Consider the following 15,000-nt stretch of genomic DNA (forward strand, 5'->3'; position numbering starts at 1 on the left):
TGATGGTGAAATGGTCTAAGTCCGTTTTCTTTGGAGACTGTTTTGCCTTACACGCACCTCTCTGCCGTATATATGTCTTAAAATGTATTTTAGGCCAAAACCTAAAGCCTAAAAACAGCAAAAACGATGTCTCCGGCATCACAAAGCCTTCATAACCACGACACATATCTTAGTAACCATGGCTAACTTTCTGTAATTTAGCTTTCAGAGCTATTAATTTCTTTAGACGTCTGGTTCCTATCACCACCACTATGAACAATTCGGACTAAGTTACTCACAAATGAAGCATTTCAAATTAAACTACGCTGAATGACCGTTTACATCCCAAGCATTGGGTTAGATTATGCAGAAACTTCGAAAAGTCGGTGGAGTTGCCCTTTAACGTTCGTTTCATGTTCTAATACATTTTAATATTTAGTTTCGATGGAAACTGTGTATTTTTGACATTACAACCAGCTCTGCCGCTCTTAAAACCATCTTTTAGAAGCTCTCAGCGAGGTAACTAGGTGTTGCTTCAACTCTCTTATTTTGAATATTTTTAAAAACGTTTTTGTTTGACGAGGCAACGTTAGCCAACGTTAGCTAGCTAGACAGCTAACTAGCTGTTTATGGTGTTTTTCCCACACGTTGAAATCAGATGAACTTCATTTGACTTGCCCAGTTATTTAAAAGAACGAGGCTTCGTATTCGCCAGCCTCTTGTTCGAATTTTCCCGTTCCACCTTAAATGGTGGAACGTTAACGCTGCGCCATTTAAGGTGGAACGGGAAGCTGGCGAATATGAAACCTGCTTCAGCCTCGTTTCGAAAGGTGACGTTAGCTGGGTAGCTGACTTACTTTTGTGCTTGTTGCTAAAAATGAACACAAATGAAAGGGAATGTTTACAGGTCGGTAGGATGACATTAGCCAGACGTTGGCTGGGCATTCATCTACCAGTTAAAGCAGAACTCTAGCTACCAGTTTCTGAAGTGCCCTGCATAAGTCAGTGGTTGAGATGTAAACACAGCCATTCAGGGTGGTTTGACGTGAAATGGTTCACTGTTGAGTCTCTTGCTGACAAATATAGCCAGTTTTATCTAGAACCTGCTTCTTCTGAAGAACTCTGAAGCCCTGTGTGTTGCCGGTCCATCACGAATATGTCTTAAAAATGTAGTTTAGGCCAAAACCTTACTGTAGATGAAACATGAAACAGTGTCTCGGGCTTCAGAGAGTCACAACCACTTCATGTCTTAGATTTCTGTGTTGTGGCTTCTAGGCGTTAAAGCCCTCGTACGTCTGGTTCCTATCACCACGGCTGTGAGCAATTCAAAGAGTGCTTTTAGGAAAGAGCGTTTCGCATAAAACCACTGCTTAGTTACACCGTCGTGATTTAGTGACGAGGAAATTTGGAAAAATCAGTGGATTTCCTTATTAAGAAGCAGCAGTACAGAACTTTTGCGATACTTTTGGGTCTTTTTTAGGTGCTTCATTATCTCTGATTGAAATAAATGATTAGCATCGCAACATAGTCTTTCACAGCCCATGGTCATCGAGTCTTGGGCCCCACCTTTTCCGCTCTCAGTGCCACTTCTGATATCTAAGCTCAGGATATTGATTGATCGTGAGCACTGATCTGACAGCAGTGTTCTGTTAAAGGGGAATTCCACCAGTTTTTTAAAGTGTCGGCATAGTTCAGAGCCGTTTAGAGAGGTTTGATATGAATCGGTTCCTTGTAAAGAAACTTACCTGCTCTTTAGTGGGCGGTAGGGGTAGTTTCTTTCCAGTGCTGGTGAATGGAACTAGGGCTTGCAATGTCTGCAACACAAATATAGCCAATTTTATATTATCCAAAATGAGCAGTGAACCTACACGCGAGTTTAATTTGGTTGGTGATGGTGGTAAATCTGAAAAAAAGGACTATTTTGCCTGACGGCGTCCTGCATGTACCCCTCCGCCATGACTGTCTTTTAAAAAGTATGTTTTAGGTCAAAAGTTCATGTCAAAGCCGTCATAAAGCTGTGTCTCCGACGTCGCGCAGTGTGTTTTGTAACTGTTTCATGCAACTTTTTGTGAGGGACCTTTTAAAGGCCTTAAGCTCCGGATGTCTGGTTCCTATCGCCACCGCTGTGAGTCTAGAACGGAGCGTATCACATCCCACTCTAAATGACTTTGTTCCCGTCTTACTGCAGAAACTTGGAAAATGGGTGGAGCGCCTCTCTAAAAAGCTCACATGGTAGAATACTGTTTTCTTCGCAACCCCTAATCAAATGGGGGCTAATCTTTTCTGTCGTTTTTTTGGGCCACTAATGCTGTGCGTTACTCCAAACCCCTTTTTTCTTTCACTGTTCTGAAGTTCGTAGGTTGGCCAGTTGGTCAGTCTGCGAACCCCTCCGGCTCTCAGGCTGGATTCGTAAGTCAGTTGCCAAGTTAATTGAATCTTGGACTTAAGCTGGACCTCCACATTCCACATTTCTGACTTTCAGCCAAGAAATGTTCTTTATTCGGTGTTATTCAGAGAAGCAGCGAATGCATAATTCCTCTGAGTGGGGGGTAGAAATTGCTGTGGAGGGGAGGGGGTATGAATCGCCATGAGAATTAATAAACAGAACGAGAAATGCGGACAGACGAGCAGCGCCTAATTTCCTGTAGCAAATGTCATTATGCTTCTGCTCTGAGGCTTGATTCCTGTTTAGACCTTTGAAGAGAGCGAGAGAGAAAGCGAAGGGGCCAGCTGGAAAGACGAGTGCTTGTACAATCCTGAAAGAGATGGATAGATAGCAAATGATACAAGCAAATTACTGAGCAAATACAAAGCCCATTCCAAGTTGGGACAGTGGGTAAGATACAAATGGAAATAGAAGTAGAAAGCATTGGTTTATAAATCTACTTTGCCTCATATTTGAATGAAAACAGTACAAATTGTAAATATATGCTGAAATTGATGCCTGTAACATGTTCCAAAAGGGTTAGAACAGGGGAAACGTAACCCTCTGGGGTCCATGAACTCACCTGTGAGTTAAATTCGATGTTTCAGGGTATGTTTCTCTATGTTTGTGATAATACAACGCAGAACTACAGTCCAAACATCTTCTGAACGTGAAGAGTCGCCCTTTCCATTCCATCTTATTGCAAGATCGTACGTGACCCACATCCAGAGTTATGAGGCAGTGAAGAGGGGCTAAGAAACGCTTCATCTGCTTCACCATGGGTAATTGGTGGATTTGTGTGTCTGTCTACATTTTGTGTGAAACTGACCAATGGGCAGTCAGGAAATCATTAAGGACTTAGCCATCATGTCAAAAACCTTTCATGAAACGGTGTGCCAGGAGTTTACACTCTCTGAATTTGGCAGCAAAGATAATGGATAATGGGTATCTTGTTATATGCAAGTGCTTTTAAAGGCAATTTTTAAAAAATATGCATAAAGTGAGAAATGCTAATTGACCTCAGAGGGTTAAGACTAGGCACATTGTGAAATGTTCAACAAACATCTTGACCAGGATGTGCAGTCTTGCATGGGCATGAAAGGAGCATCCAGGAAAGGCAGAGTACTTTTTAGCTGCTTCTCCACAGGATGATACCAAGCTTGACTCGGTCTCGACTTGACTCATTTTTGGTACCAGCTATTTCATTTTTCACTCAGTATAGCTGGCTATCATAGCAATGCCAAATGAAACTACCATGATGTCTCCGAACGATGAGCCTGCGAACGATGCAGCCCCTGAATTGGGACACAGTGACCTGCCTCTAGTCCAAACCTGTCTCTCATAGAGAAGGTCTTGCATTATGACGCCCAAACTACGACGCTGAAGGCCCAGAATGGTTATACAGCTGAAGAGTTGTATACCTGAATTATTGCAAAAAATTAACTGGATTTGTTGGTGACTTTAGTCCTTAAACGTTTATTAAGAGCTCTGAAAATGGAAAGGTGATGTAGCACAGTGGTGAACATGCGCCACACTCAACTATCACATTTTGGATAAGCGAAAAAAAAACAGTTTGTAACGTAAATCATCGAATATTCATCAGTAATGTTGTTGGAATGTGGATTAGCACTGATCCTATTCTGGGAAAATGTGTTTACATATTGCAGCTTTATATTTTTGCCACATAACTGACTGCTATTCTTAATTTTTTCATTTTTTTCACTACAGACATTGTCAACATCATAGCCTGTGTGTGCCGGAGCTGAATCATATTTTTGGTTTCATGTATTTTCTCATCAGCTGTATGTCCAGCCTGGTCATGTCTTTCTGAGGAGCAGCTTGTCCTGCTGGGCCGAGTTTGGATTCGGAGTACTGTCGTGTCTTATGTTCTCTGCTAGTTACAGCACACGCTGAAAGCTGTCCAGCGCTGTGTCTGCGTTCTAATGTTAGAAAGAGAAATGCAGTGGCCGTTTTTAGGGTCACACTTGCTGAGAGGACGCCACAAGCACACTGAGTCAACAGTTAAGCCAAACCACTCCTAACAGAATTAGCAGTGCGTGATGAATGAATGTTTATTAGAAATGATCGTGTCGGGACCGTGTTCTAGTTTTCCTCGTGCACTTGAGTAAAACAATACAGTGCCATCTAGAAGTCAGAGACACGCGTCATTTATTGAATTACAGGGTCAGGAGAAATAGCAGAAAACACCTGTTTAACCGACAATTCAAGAGAAGCCTCAACAACTAAACATAGGCTGAGGCCCATTTCTTATTTTTACCCCTACCCCTTGTTTTCAAGTGTTACTTTCCCCATTGGAACTGACTTAGGAGGGGTAGTGGTTGAAATCGTTCCTATGGACGAATGGAACAATCCCCAAATAAACTACTTCATTACCAGGCCACTAGCGGTGCTCTGCAGGCCACTCGGGGTAAAGCTCAACACTGCTGAGCTTTAGTTACATATAGGTAAAAAGGGGGGCAATTATTTTTTATGGCCCACCCTTAATTCTTCAGTGATATGAAGCTGAAGTTCCACCTTAAAAACGGTTGCTCCACTTAAGTTGGAGACAAATGTAGCTAGCTAGCTACCAAGACATCAGCGTACTACTAACGATTTTTAATGTCTGTCATGAAGAAAAGGACCATAATACACTGAAATGAGGTTAAACTAAAATAACACATATTTTTAACTGAGAAAATACCGACATTTGTGGGTGTCTTTGGTTTTTTGCACAGCCATCTTGCTGATTTTTAACACTGTTTGGAGAGTTTCTGAAAAACCTGCATTTGGAGGACCGTGCAGCCCTAACACTTCGCCCTACCCCTCTATCTCAACAAAAACTGGGACTACCTCTAGGTCCCGGGGTGAACATGCAAAAGAGAGGGGTAGGGCAAAGTGGTAGGGGCAAGGAGTGAAATGGGATTGGGCCATGATATTCTGAAGATCCTTTCTCCCTAGAGCCTTCAGGCTCTTCGACTCTTCCCAGTGGGGCCGGAAGAAGAAGAGAAGAGGGGAGATGAAAGAGGATAGATGAAGACTGAAACGGAATCTCAAGCTAAATCATAGGTTTATTTTATCCATCTGCACATATGGACATCTTATTGTACATATTGCACTTTCTGCACCTCCTATCGTGCATCTTGCACACCTGGACACTTTGTTTCAGTACTAATATATGCACATATTTATTCAGTATTGTCATTATATGCCTTGTACAGTCAATATTACACTGCCTTTTTATCTCAGGTTATAACTCTTATTCCAGATTTTTGTATATTTGAGTTTTTTTATATTTATTCTTGTTTTTATATTGTTTCACCCTTATTATTATAACTGTTCTGTATTGTGTGAGTGCTACTGGTTGCTAAATGTCCTTCAGGATTAGTGAAGTATCCGTCCATCCGTCCATCCATCCATCCATCCATCCATCCATCCATCCATCCATCCATCCATCCATCTATCCATCCATCCAATCAGTATTTACTGTGTCCACTCTTTATCATAGCAGTATTTATTGTGTCCACTCTTTATCACAGCTACCATTCTTTTCAGGAGACCCACTTTCAGTTTTTCAAACAAATCCGCAGAGATATTTTTCCACTCCTCCGAAGTTCAGTCTTTTGAGAGTCAGAGTTTGGATACATTTTCTGCTTGTCACGATCCAGGCACTCAGAAACTGGACTCTGGAACGGTCATTCCATTGTTCTGAGCACACCAGCATCTTCTCTGTTTGATTTGCCGATTTTTTTTTTTTTTTCTTTTCTCAGTAAGGTTTTTTTGACAGCGACACATCCTTTCAGACCCACAGTGCTGACTTTGGACATACTTTTTTATGTCTGAAACAAGAGAGGAGCTTGATTTTCTTCTTTGGCTCAAAACAGAAAGCTTTAGCTGCTGTTTATCTCGTGGGAACAGTTTTGGTGTCTACCCGGTCTTCCAGGTTGTTGTTAGGAATCTCATTTTCTCTGTACCTTTTAATCCTTATTTGAACAACAGTTTTGGAAACTCCTGTTCATTCACTTGTGTCCTTTGACTGTATCCTTCTTTATGAGTGGTTTATCTTATATTTAATCTCCTTATTAATATGTCCTGAAAAATGAATAACTTGTACTGCACCTTATTCAGCCCCTTGAACGTGCATCATATTATCCAGTAAATTATGTAGTAACTTATAGTATCTTTTATAGTACTATATAGTACTATAGAACTTATATAGTAACTTTTCTGCATATCAAAACAGCACAAATATTTCTTACGTCATGTTCATATTGTGCCCTGAGGAAGTAATTCAGCCCCTTAAACAGTGATTTGGACTTAGACTTAGCTGACAGACCTGTACTGTAGCGCTGGGGGATTAGATATCGCTGAATTCCCTGAGTGAGCAGTCATTTGTCCCCTGTTTTACCCTTGAGATCCTGTTGACAATGTGTTTTGTCCTTCTTTGTGTGTGTGTTTAGACTTTCCCATGGGACGGAGCAGCAGAACGTCAGAGGTGTGGAAATGTTCAGAAAGAGGCCTCCCCCAGGTAGTTATCTTCTGTGTAATTATATTACTGATATAATGGCAATGAAACAACTATTCAGAGAGTTTAATCAGAGAATAACAATCATGTTTAACATTTTAAAGAGAAAAAAAATACTAGATAGCAAAACCATAAAGCCTCTATAAAGAGAATTTCAATGAATTAATAATGAATCGTTGCCGAAAGGTCAGTTTAAATCACTGATTCATGAGCTTTAGTAAGTAATAATGACAGTCTTAGTCCCTCTTATTGAGCCTGTTTATGGTGTTGTCTAGTTGACATAAATAAAGTGGGCAGTATTTGGTACTTTTAATCGCACTCCTACACCTTTTATAGATTTTCATGGATTTTTCAATTTTTTTGCATAATGCAATCATTGGCATATTTAAATGAGCTTTGTTCTAATTGGCCCTGTTCAAAAAGCAACCCAAGCTGAAAAGCTCAGCATAACCTCTGCGTAATTGAATAGGGTTAAACTGTTCTTGTGTGTATATATGTATATATATATATATATATATATATATATATATATATATATATATATATATATATAAGAGACCCTTATTAGTCCCACAATGGGGAAATTTCACCTCCACATTTGGCCCATCCATGAAGTGAAACACCACATACACTGTAGGTAGCACACACATGCTAGGGGGCAGTGAGCACACTTGCCCAGAGTGGTGGGCAGCCCTATCCACAGCACCCAGGGAGCAGTTGGGGGTTAGGTGTCTTGCTCAAGGACACCTCAGTCATTGCTGTCGGCTCTGGGATCGAACCGGCAACCTTCCGGTCATGAGGCTGGTTCCCTAACCTCCAGCCCATGACTGCCCCAATATATGTGTGTGTGTGTGTGAATAAAATGTTTTTTTGTGATATCATATAAGCAGTGAATTAAAAAAGTACTGTTTTTGAAGTTTAGTCTACATATATGGTTTGAGGAGTGAATGTACATATCGAAACTTCTACAATGTTTAGATACTACAATCAACTCACAATACACTCACATCTTCTAAGCTGCTTGTCCTTCTGGGTTTGGGGGGGAGTGCTGGAGCCTATCCCAGCTCTCATCAGGCAGAAGGCAGGATACACCCTGGAGAGGTCGCCAGTCCATCACAGGGCAGACATACACATTCACACCTAGGGTGTGTCCAGTTGGCCTGACTATATGTCTTTGGACTCTGGGAGGAAACCCACACAGACATGGGGAAAGCAAGCAAGCAAGCAAAATTTATTTATATAGCGCTTTTTACAACAGGTGTTGTCACAAAGCAGCTTTACAGAACAATCAGTATTACAGAGAGAAGAGAAAAGAAGAGAGAAACTCCGGGTCCGAGCCCCCATGAGCAAGCCAGCGGCGACGGTGGCAAGGAAAAACTCCCTAAAAGAGGAAGAAACCTTGAGAGGAACCAAGACTCAGAAGGGGAACCCATCCTCCTATGGTCGACACCGGACAGCGAACATTATTAGTAAGAAGTATTATAGTAAAGTGGGAAAAGAAAGAGAGAGATCTGAGGGTGAGGACTGCACAGCGCTGTACAGCAAGAAGCTCAGTGGTGGTCAAACCGGTCCAGAAGGCTGGTGAGCAGCGGCACCAATCAAGGCAGTAGAGGCAACAGCATCAGGCGCACAGGATGGGCAGCTGATCAGCTCGGCAGAGAAAGGAGAAGAAAAAACAGAGTTAGTACTGTAAAGAGTGGCTGACCACAGATAAAACAGAGCGTAGAGTGTAGACTCCAGCAGGTCTAGACCTGACAGGGAAGACTAATCACCAAATGCTTGACTGTACAAATAAGTTTTTAGCCTAGACTTAAAGATTGGGGCTGTGTCTGATTCCCGAACATTGGCAGGAAGATTATTCCAGAGCTGGGGGGCTTTGTATGAGAAAGCTCTCCCCCCTGATGTAGCTTTATTTATTCTAGGTACCAGTAGTAGGCCAGCACCTTGTGATCTAAGTAGGCGTGATGGTTCATAGTAGGAGAGGAGCTCACTCAGGTACTGAGGGGCAAGTCCGTTTAGAGCTTTATATGTCAGTAATAGAATTTTATAATCAATGCGAAATTTAACTGGTAACCAGTGCAGGGCTGATAAAACTGGACTAATATGGTCAAACTTCCATTCTTGTGAGGACTCTGGCTGCAGCGTTCTGGACTAGCTGAAGCTTGTTAAGGCTTTTGCTGTGACATCCAGACAGCAGGGCATTACAATAATCTAGCCTTGAAGTGATAAATGCATGAACTAGCTAGGAAAGCATGCAAATTCCACACAGAGAGGACCCTGGTCGCCCGGTCAGGGAATCGAACCCAGACCCTTCTTGCTGTGAGGCAACAGCGCTAGCCACCACGCCCAAATCCCCCGTTTGTAGCTTCTGCATAGCACTTGGGCTCTTCATAGGTTGTGTCACCAAAGTTAAACTGAACATGAAATTCCAAAATGAAATTGCTCATTGTGGCAAAATCCATTTAAATTAGTCGCATTTTGCTGGCAAACACAGTTGTGTATACCATAGAGACAAACCCAAGCACACATCTTATTCTAAGCCGCTTATCCTTCTGGGTCATGGAGGCAGAACTGGAGCCTATCCCAGCAGTCATTGGGTGGAACGCAGGATACACCCTGGACAGGTCACCAGTCCATCACAGGGCAGACAGACAAGCATACACATTCACACCTAGGGGCAATTTAGCGTGTCTAGTTGGCATGTCTTTGCACTGTGGGAGGAAATCGGATATGGGGGAGAACATGCAAACTCCACACAGACAGGACTCTGGTCGTCCAGCCAGGGAATTGAACCCAGGCCCTTTTTGCTGTGAGGCGACAGCACTACCCACTGGTGTGCCATACCCATGTTTGATTGTTGAACGACTGAAGAATGTTGTCTTCCAATTCACTCTAGTTCATTTTACTGGTAAGCTCTTTTTCTAAGGACAACTGCGAAGATTACAGTGTTCCATTGCTATACTCTGGCTATTGGAGTGGCATAAACTGACCGAAACAAAGCAGTGAAGCTGTTGAATGTGGTTATATGACTCTTCCAGCTGGCTTTGGCCAGTATAGTGGTAATAAGATATAACGCAGTAGTAAAAATGTCGCCGGTACCCTTTTTTAGGTCACTGTACCAGTACCAGCACACTTCCATCAAAACGTTCACCTTTAGTTTATTATACTTCATTTTTATGCATCAAATCATCCAGCAATACGGTGATGATCCAGCAATATACCGTTACAAAGATTGAAATCTCAGCATTTGATTCCCATAAACCATTTTATGATCTGTTATTCCCAGCAGTTACGATCATTTCATTTGCAATATAAGCACTGAATGAGCAAAGGTTGCTCCTTACCTCCAAAGCCTTGCTGCTATCCACAGAGACATCATAATCCAAAACATGTGGACTTGCTAACACGGCAAGAGTCAGAGATCAGTTTAGAGATCTATGGGCCTGGAGGAAATAAACTCCTCCATTGTAGCCTCTGTTACTCTGTCTCAGTACCTTTAAAGTACCTCTTCATACCATTAAATAACAAGATCATGACCCAGTACACCTTTTACACCAAGGATTGCCATCAACCCCTGGGCTCAGCGATTGCAACGAGTTACACACCACAAGGCACATTCAGTTTAGGCCTTCACTCTAAAGGCTGTAAGACACACAACACAACATGTATATAGCATCATAACATGAAATACTAAGAGACTTATTTTTTCATCTAAAGTGTACGGGCAGGACGTGACATGACTTCTTTGGGAGTCTTGATGTGTTGTTTGCACTGTGGGAAGAGCGTGCAGAACAACGATCAAGAAGATATTCTTTTACTTCTCACGAAACAGGCAACTGTGGCAGAGCAGGATGCTTTCCAGTTTGGAAAAGCGAAAGGAGAACGGAGAGCTTCTCTACCTCATTCAGGAACTGAAACTTTGAGTGCTTTTGCTTTTGGAGATGCAGCTCCTCCTGAGACAAAGTACAAAGCGAACAGGCAGATAAGATCTTTGCTCCTCCCAGAACAAGTGGTGACAATGGACAGGCTACTCAGTGTTGCCAACTCCTCAGTAAGAAAAGTCGCTATTGGCTGTCCTAGAAGTCGCTAAATGATGTCATCTCCTAATTTGCATAATGGTCCATTTGCGTGTATTTGAAGCTGTAGAATAAAGGAATAACGTTGTGGTTTTCTTTTTTTGCTTTTGAAACAGGACGTCACTTCTCAAAATAACTTCATGACTTTAATGCTTTGTCTAGACCCACATCGTTTTTACGTAAATTACATAAATCAGTTTTGTCCTGTGTTGTTAAATTTTAGCATATCAAATTTAATCAAAAGCCTGTTGTGTGGGGTGGAACTGCTACTCTACGTTCGACCCTCCTGCTTTATCTGGGTTTGGGACGGCGAAGTGACCTTAAAAGAGACACTTTGACAGAGTTACTATTTTTTCCTGTTTTCTTAATATATATTTTTTTATTTATATTTACATCCCGCTCTGTAAATAGGGGGCGGGGTCAGCGGCGGCTTTGGGCACGCGCAGTTCATTTGCAGTGTGGCCGTGGAGCGGCGTGGCTCTGATCTGACTGAGACAGAGCATTGTGAGTGCTATGGGACCCGCTGCTCGCTGAGGACAGTAACTGAAGAACATGTGTGTTCACTTCAGAGTCTCCAAAAGTCTCCAGTAACACCAGAAAAAGTCCCTAGATTTGTCGCTAGTGGCTTTTTTTTTTTTTTAAAGTTGCTAGAGGGGTCTGAAACGTCACTAACTATAGCAACAAAGTCGCTAAGTTGGCAACACTAAGGCTACTTTCCATTTAGGAGAAGTAGAATTGGCACTGAAAGCTTTATCGCTTTTATGTACACTGTATAGAATAAAGCATTGGGACACACCTCATCATCTTGGAATTCAGGTGTTTTGTTCAATCCCTTTGCCACAGATGTATAAAATCAAGAACCTAGCCATGAAGTTGCCCTTTGTTCCCTCCTAAATATTCCACAATCAACTGTGAGTGGTATTATTGTAAAGTGGAAGCGTTTAGGAACCACAGCGACTCAGCTACAATGTGTCAGACCGTGTAACGTTACAGGGCGGGTCGCCGAGTGCTGAGGTGCAAAGACTCCAACGTTTTGCTGACTCAATAACTGCAGAGCTCCAAACCTCCACTGGCATCAACATAAGCACCAAAGATGTGCCCTGGGAGCTTCATGGCATGGGTTTTTCAATGACTGAGCAGCTGCATGGAAGCTACTTCGGCACTGGACTCTAGAGCAGTGAAAACGCATTCACGAATCACGCTTCTCTGGCAGTCTGATGGAAGAGCGTGGAAGAACTTGACTTGTCCTCACAGAGCCCTGTTCCAACCTCATCCAACACCTTTGGGACAACCTAAACAGATTGCGAGCCAGGCATTTTCATCCAACATCACTGTCTGAGCTCACAAATGCTCTGCTGGATGAATGGACAAGAATTCCGACAGACACTCTCCAAAATCTTGTAGAAAGCTTCCCAGAAGAGCGGTAGCTGTTATACCTGCAAAACGAAGATCAAGACCAGTGGAAAAAAGCACAGTTCTACTTTCTTTGTCTCGGTACTTTGTGCAGTTGCAAAACAAAAAGTGCAAGCGAGTGTGAAGAGTGAAGTTGCCTCACACCCTTAAGGAAGAAAGCACTGACCCAGTTCTGTGCACCTTGGGAAACCAAGGCTGATCTAGCAGCCACATAAAATTCAAGTGTGGACGCAGACCATCCAGGAAGCTTGGCAGGAGCGGTAGACCATGGAGACTGAATACCAGACTTAGCTTTGTCGATTATCAGTACACCAAGCAGTAAGACATTCCCTCTCCAGGCATACATGGCCTGCATCAGCGAGGCCACCAGCCACTCTAGCCCAAACGTTCACAGCTGAAGTGTAGGTGTCGCATTCACCCTCTCAGCTGTGACAGGGTTATCTGGGTGTGTGGACTTTTGAGGTGACGTGCAAGGCAGGAACAGATGCTGCTAACAAAACTATGCAAGAGAACCATCTTGCCAAGCTGTTAAAAGGCTTTTTACAATGTCAGAGAAAGAGGGAGTTGACTCCTGTGGCAGTGGTGCTTAGGGCACTTCAGCAATGGTGGTGATTTTTAGCCTCCACTTCTTTTTTTGGAGGTCCCTGCGTGATACTGGAACTGTGCTTTTTTTTTTTTAGCTCGAGGCCTGTAAACAGATGTGTTGGAGATGGTGTTAAATCATTGAGACACTTCTGCCTCTGCGGCTTTTACATTACCCTGCGATGCAAGCGAGAGTCACTTGAGGCCTGCTTGATATGCTCCATACCATCCATACGTAGGCACCAAGGACAATGAGTGCATTTACAGGCATTCAATAATCCCATCATAATTGGATTTCTGCAACTGTCTGATTATTCAGATGGTCATGTGAACTCTTACTCTGATTTCTTTCGGGTTTCTTAGTCTGCACATGTGCAGAACAGAGTGCTGTACCGGAAATGAGTGAGCAGTGTTGCCGCGAGATACAGCAAAACACTTTTGGAGCGATACTGAAACCAAGTACGTTCTCAAAGAAATGAAGGATTTAAATAGTATTCAACTTCTAGATGATGTGCGTTTATATTTTCAGGTAAAGTGACGCGAGTTTTCACTACGTTTACGTCACATCATCTTCTGTTTATTGGCTGGTTGTAAAGCAGAAATCTGATTACTGTTTGACTCATGTAGACCCAGAGATTTCTCTTTATCTGATTACTCAAGCAAACGTTCGGATTACTGATAAAAAAATCTGATTTTTAAATGCATGTAAACGCACTCAAAGTCATTAAGTACAAGCTATTCATTACAAAAACCTCCAATATTAACTATAATATTAAATGGAGATTGGATATAAAACTATCCACCTGCATAAGGCAGCGGAAGGACAAAGGAAAATAAGTGGAAAAAACAGCAGTTTCCAAAACTTGAGTTAAAAAAAGATGAAAAGATCCAGAAAAAAATGGGAATCCTAACAACCACCTGGAAGACCTGGTAGTCCACCAAAACTGATAACCGATAAACAGTAATTCCGTCTTTGAGAAAGTAGACAGTCAATCTCCACACAGGTCTTTCTGTCCATCCATCTACTGTGAGAAGGCAGCTCAACGGTATGAGTCTGAAAGGATATGAAAATGTCAAGAAGCTGCAACTGAGAAAAGGAAATAGGCTTGAAACAGAAAAGAGCACAGAAACTGGACATCTAAGATGTGGCATACGGTTAATGGACTGGAATTACTTGGATTTTGAGAAGCCCAGCGATGGGCTGGTAACCCGTCCAGGTCGTTTCCTGCCTTCTGCCCAATGTGTGCCTGGATAGGCTCCAGCAACCCAGAAGGATACGCGGCTTAGGTGATGAATTAATGGACTGTGAAAAGCAAAAAATGCAACCAGTTTCTAAGACTGAACTTTGGAGGTGTGGAAAAATATCCCTGCACAGGCCGGTTACTATGAACCGAACACAAGTCACCTGAAAAGAATGGAAGCTGTATTCAAAGCTCAGGATGGACACGCTGAACACTGAAACATCTGGCGTTGTATTTAATATGATCCAGATTCTTAGGGTTGTGAGATAACAGTTAGAATGTGGCACCTGGGACAGAACCTAGCTGTGATGTTTTCCAGAGTAATCTGAGGTCAGTCGCTACTCTCACTGGCTGCGCTTACGTGCAAAGATTTTTGCCAGTCCAATGAAACACATTCCGATTACAGATTTAGACTGAAGTGTTTATTTGCTCACTCTATTCAACGTGATGGGACATGCTCACTACAAGTAATCCGATGCAAAACGAGTGCACTTAGAGTAAACGTTACCATGACAGCGAACATCACATGAGGTCCGATTCGAGTGAGATGAGCAGCAGTGAGCAGTGCTTGTGTTTTTAATTACTTTAATATGTCAGACTCAGAAAAATGTACCTCAGTCGTCCTTATTAAAGAAGGCGGAGAGGAAGACGTCATGTTCTGAGACACATAAGCTAGACGTCCGTCCCACCGGCGTCTTAAAGATCAGGGCATAAACTTCGTCTCCTCTGCAGACCAGTTTCTGCTCCACCATGCTGGACGTT

The 15,000-nt window shown here is 42.5% G+C and overlaps 1 protein-coding gene across 1 annotated transcript in view; it reads left to right on the plus strand.

Moving 5' to 3' along the window:
* The window catches only part of atp8b2 (ATPase phospholipid transporting 8B2), a 95,894-nt gene that overhangs the window by 498 nt on the left and 80,396 nt on the right, over window positions 1–15,000 (plus strand). The window contains exon 2 of the mRNA XM_017702113.2: window positions 6,862–6,929. Within this exon, the coding sequence (XP_017557602.1) occupies window positions 6,905–6,929 (25 nt within the window). The 5' untranslated portion in view covers window positions 6,862–6,904. The remainder of the gene's footprint in view (window positions 1–6,861; window positions 6,930–15,000) is intronic.

The sequence above is a fragment of the Pygocentrus nattereri genome, chromosome 3 (assembly GCF_015220715.1).
Source record: "Pygocentrus nattereri isolate fPygNat1 chromosome 3, fPygNat1.pri, whole genome shotgun sequence".
Lineage (NCBI taxonomy): Eukaryota > Metazoa > Chordata > Actinopteri > Characiformes > Serrasalmidae > Pygocentrus > Pygocentrus nattereri.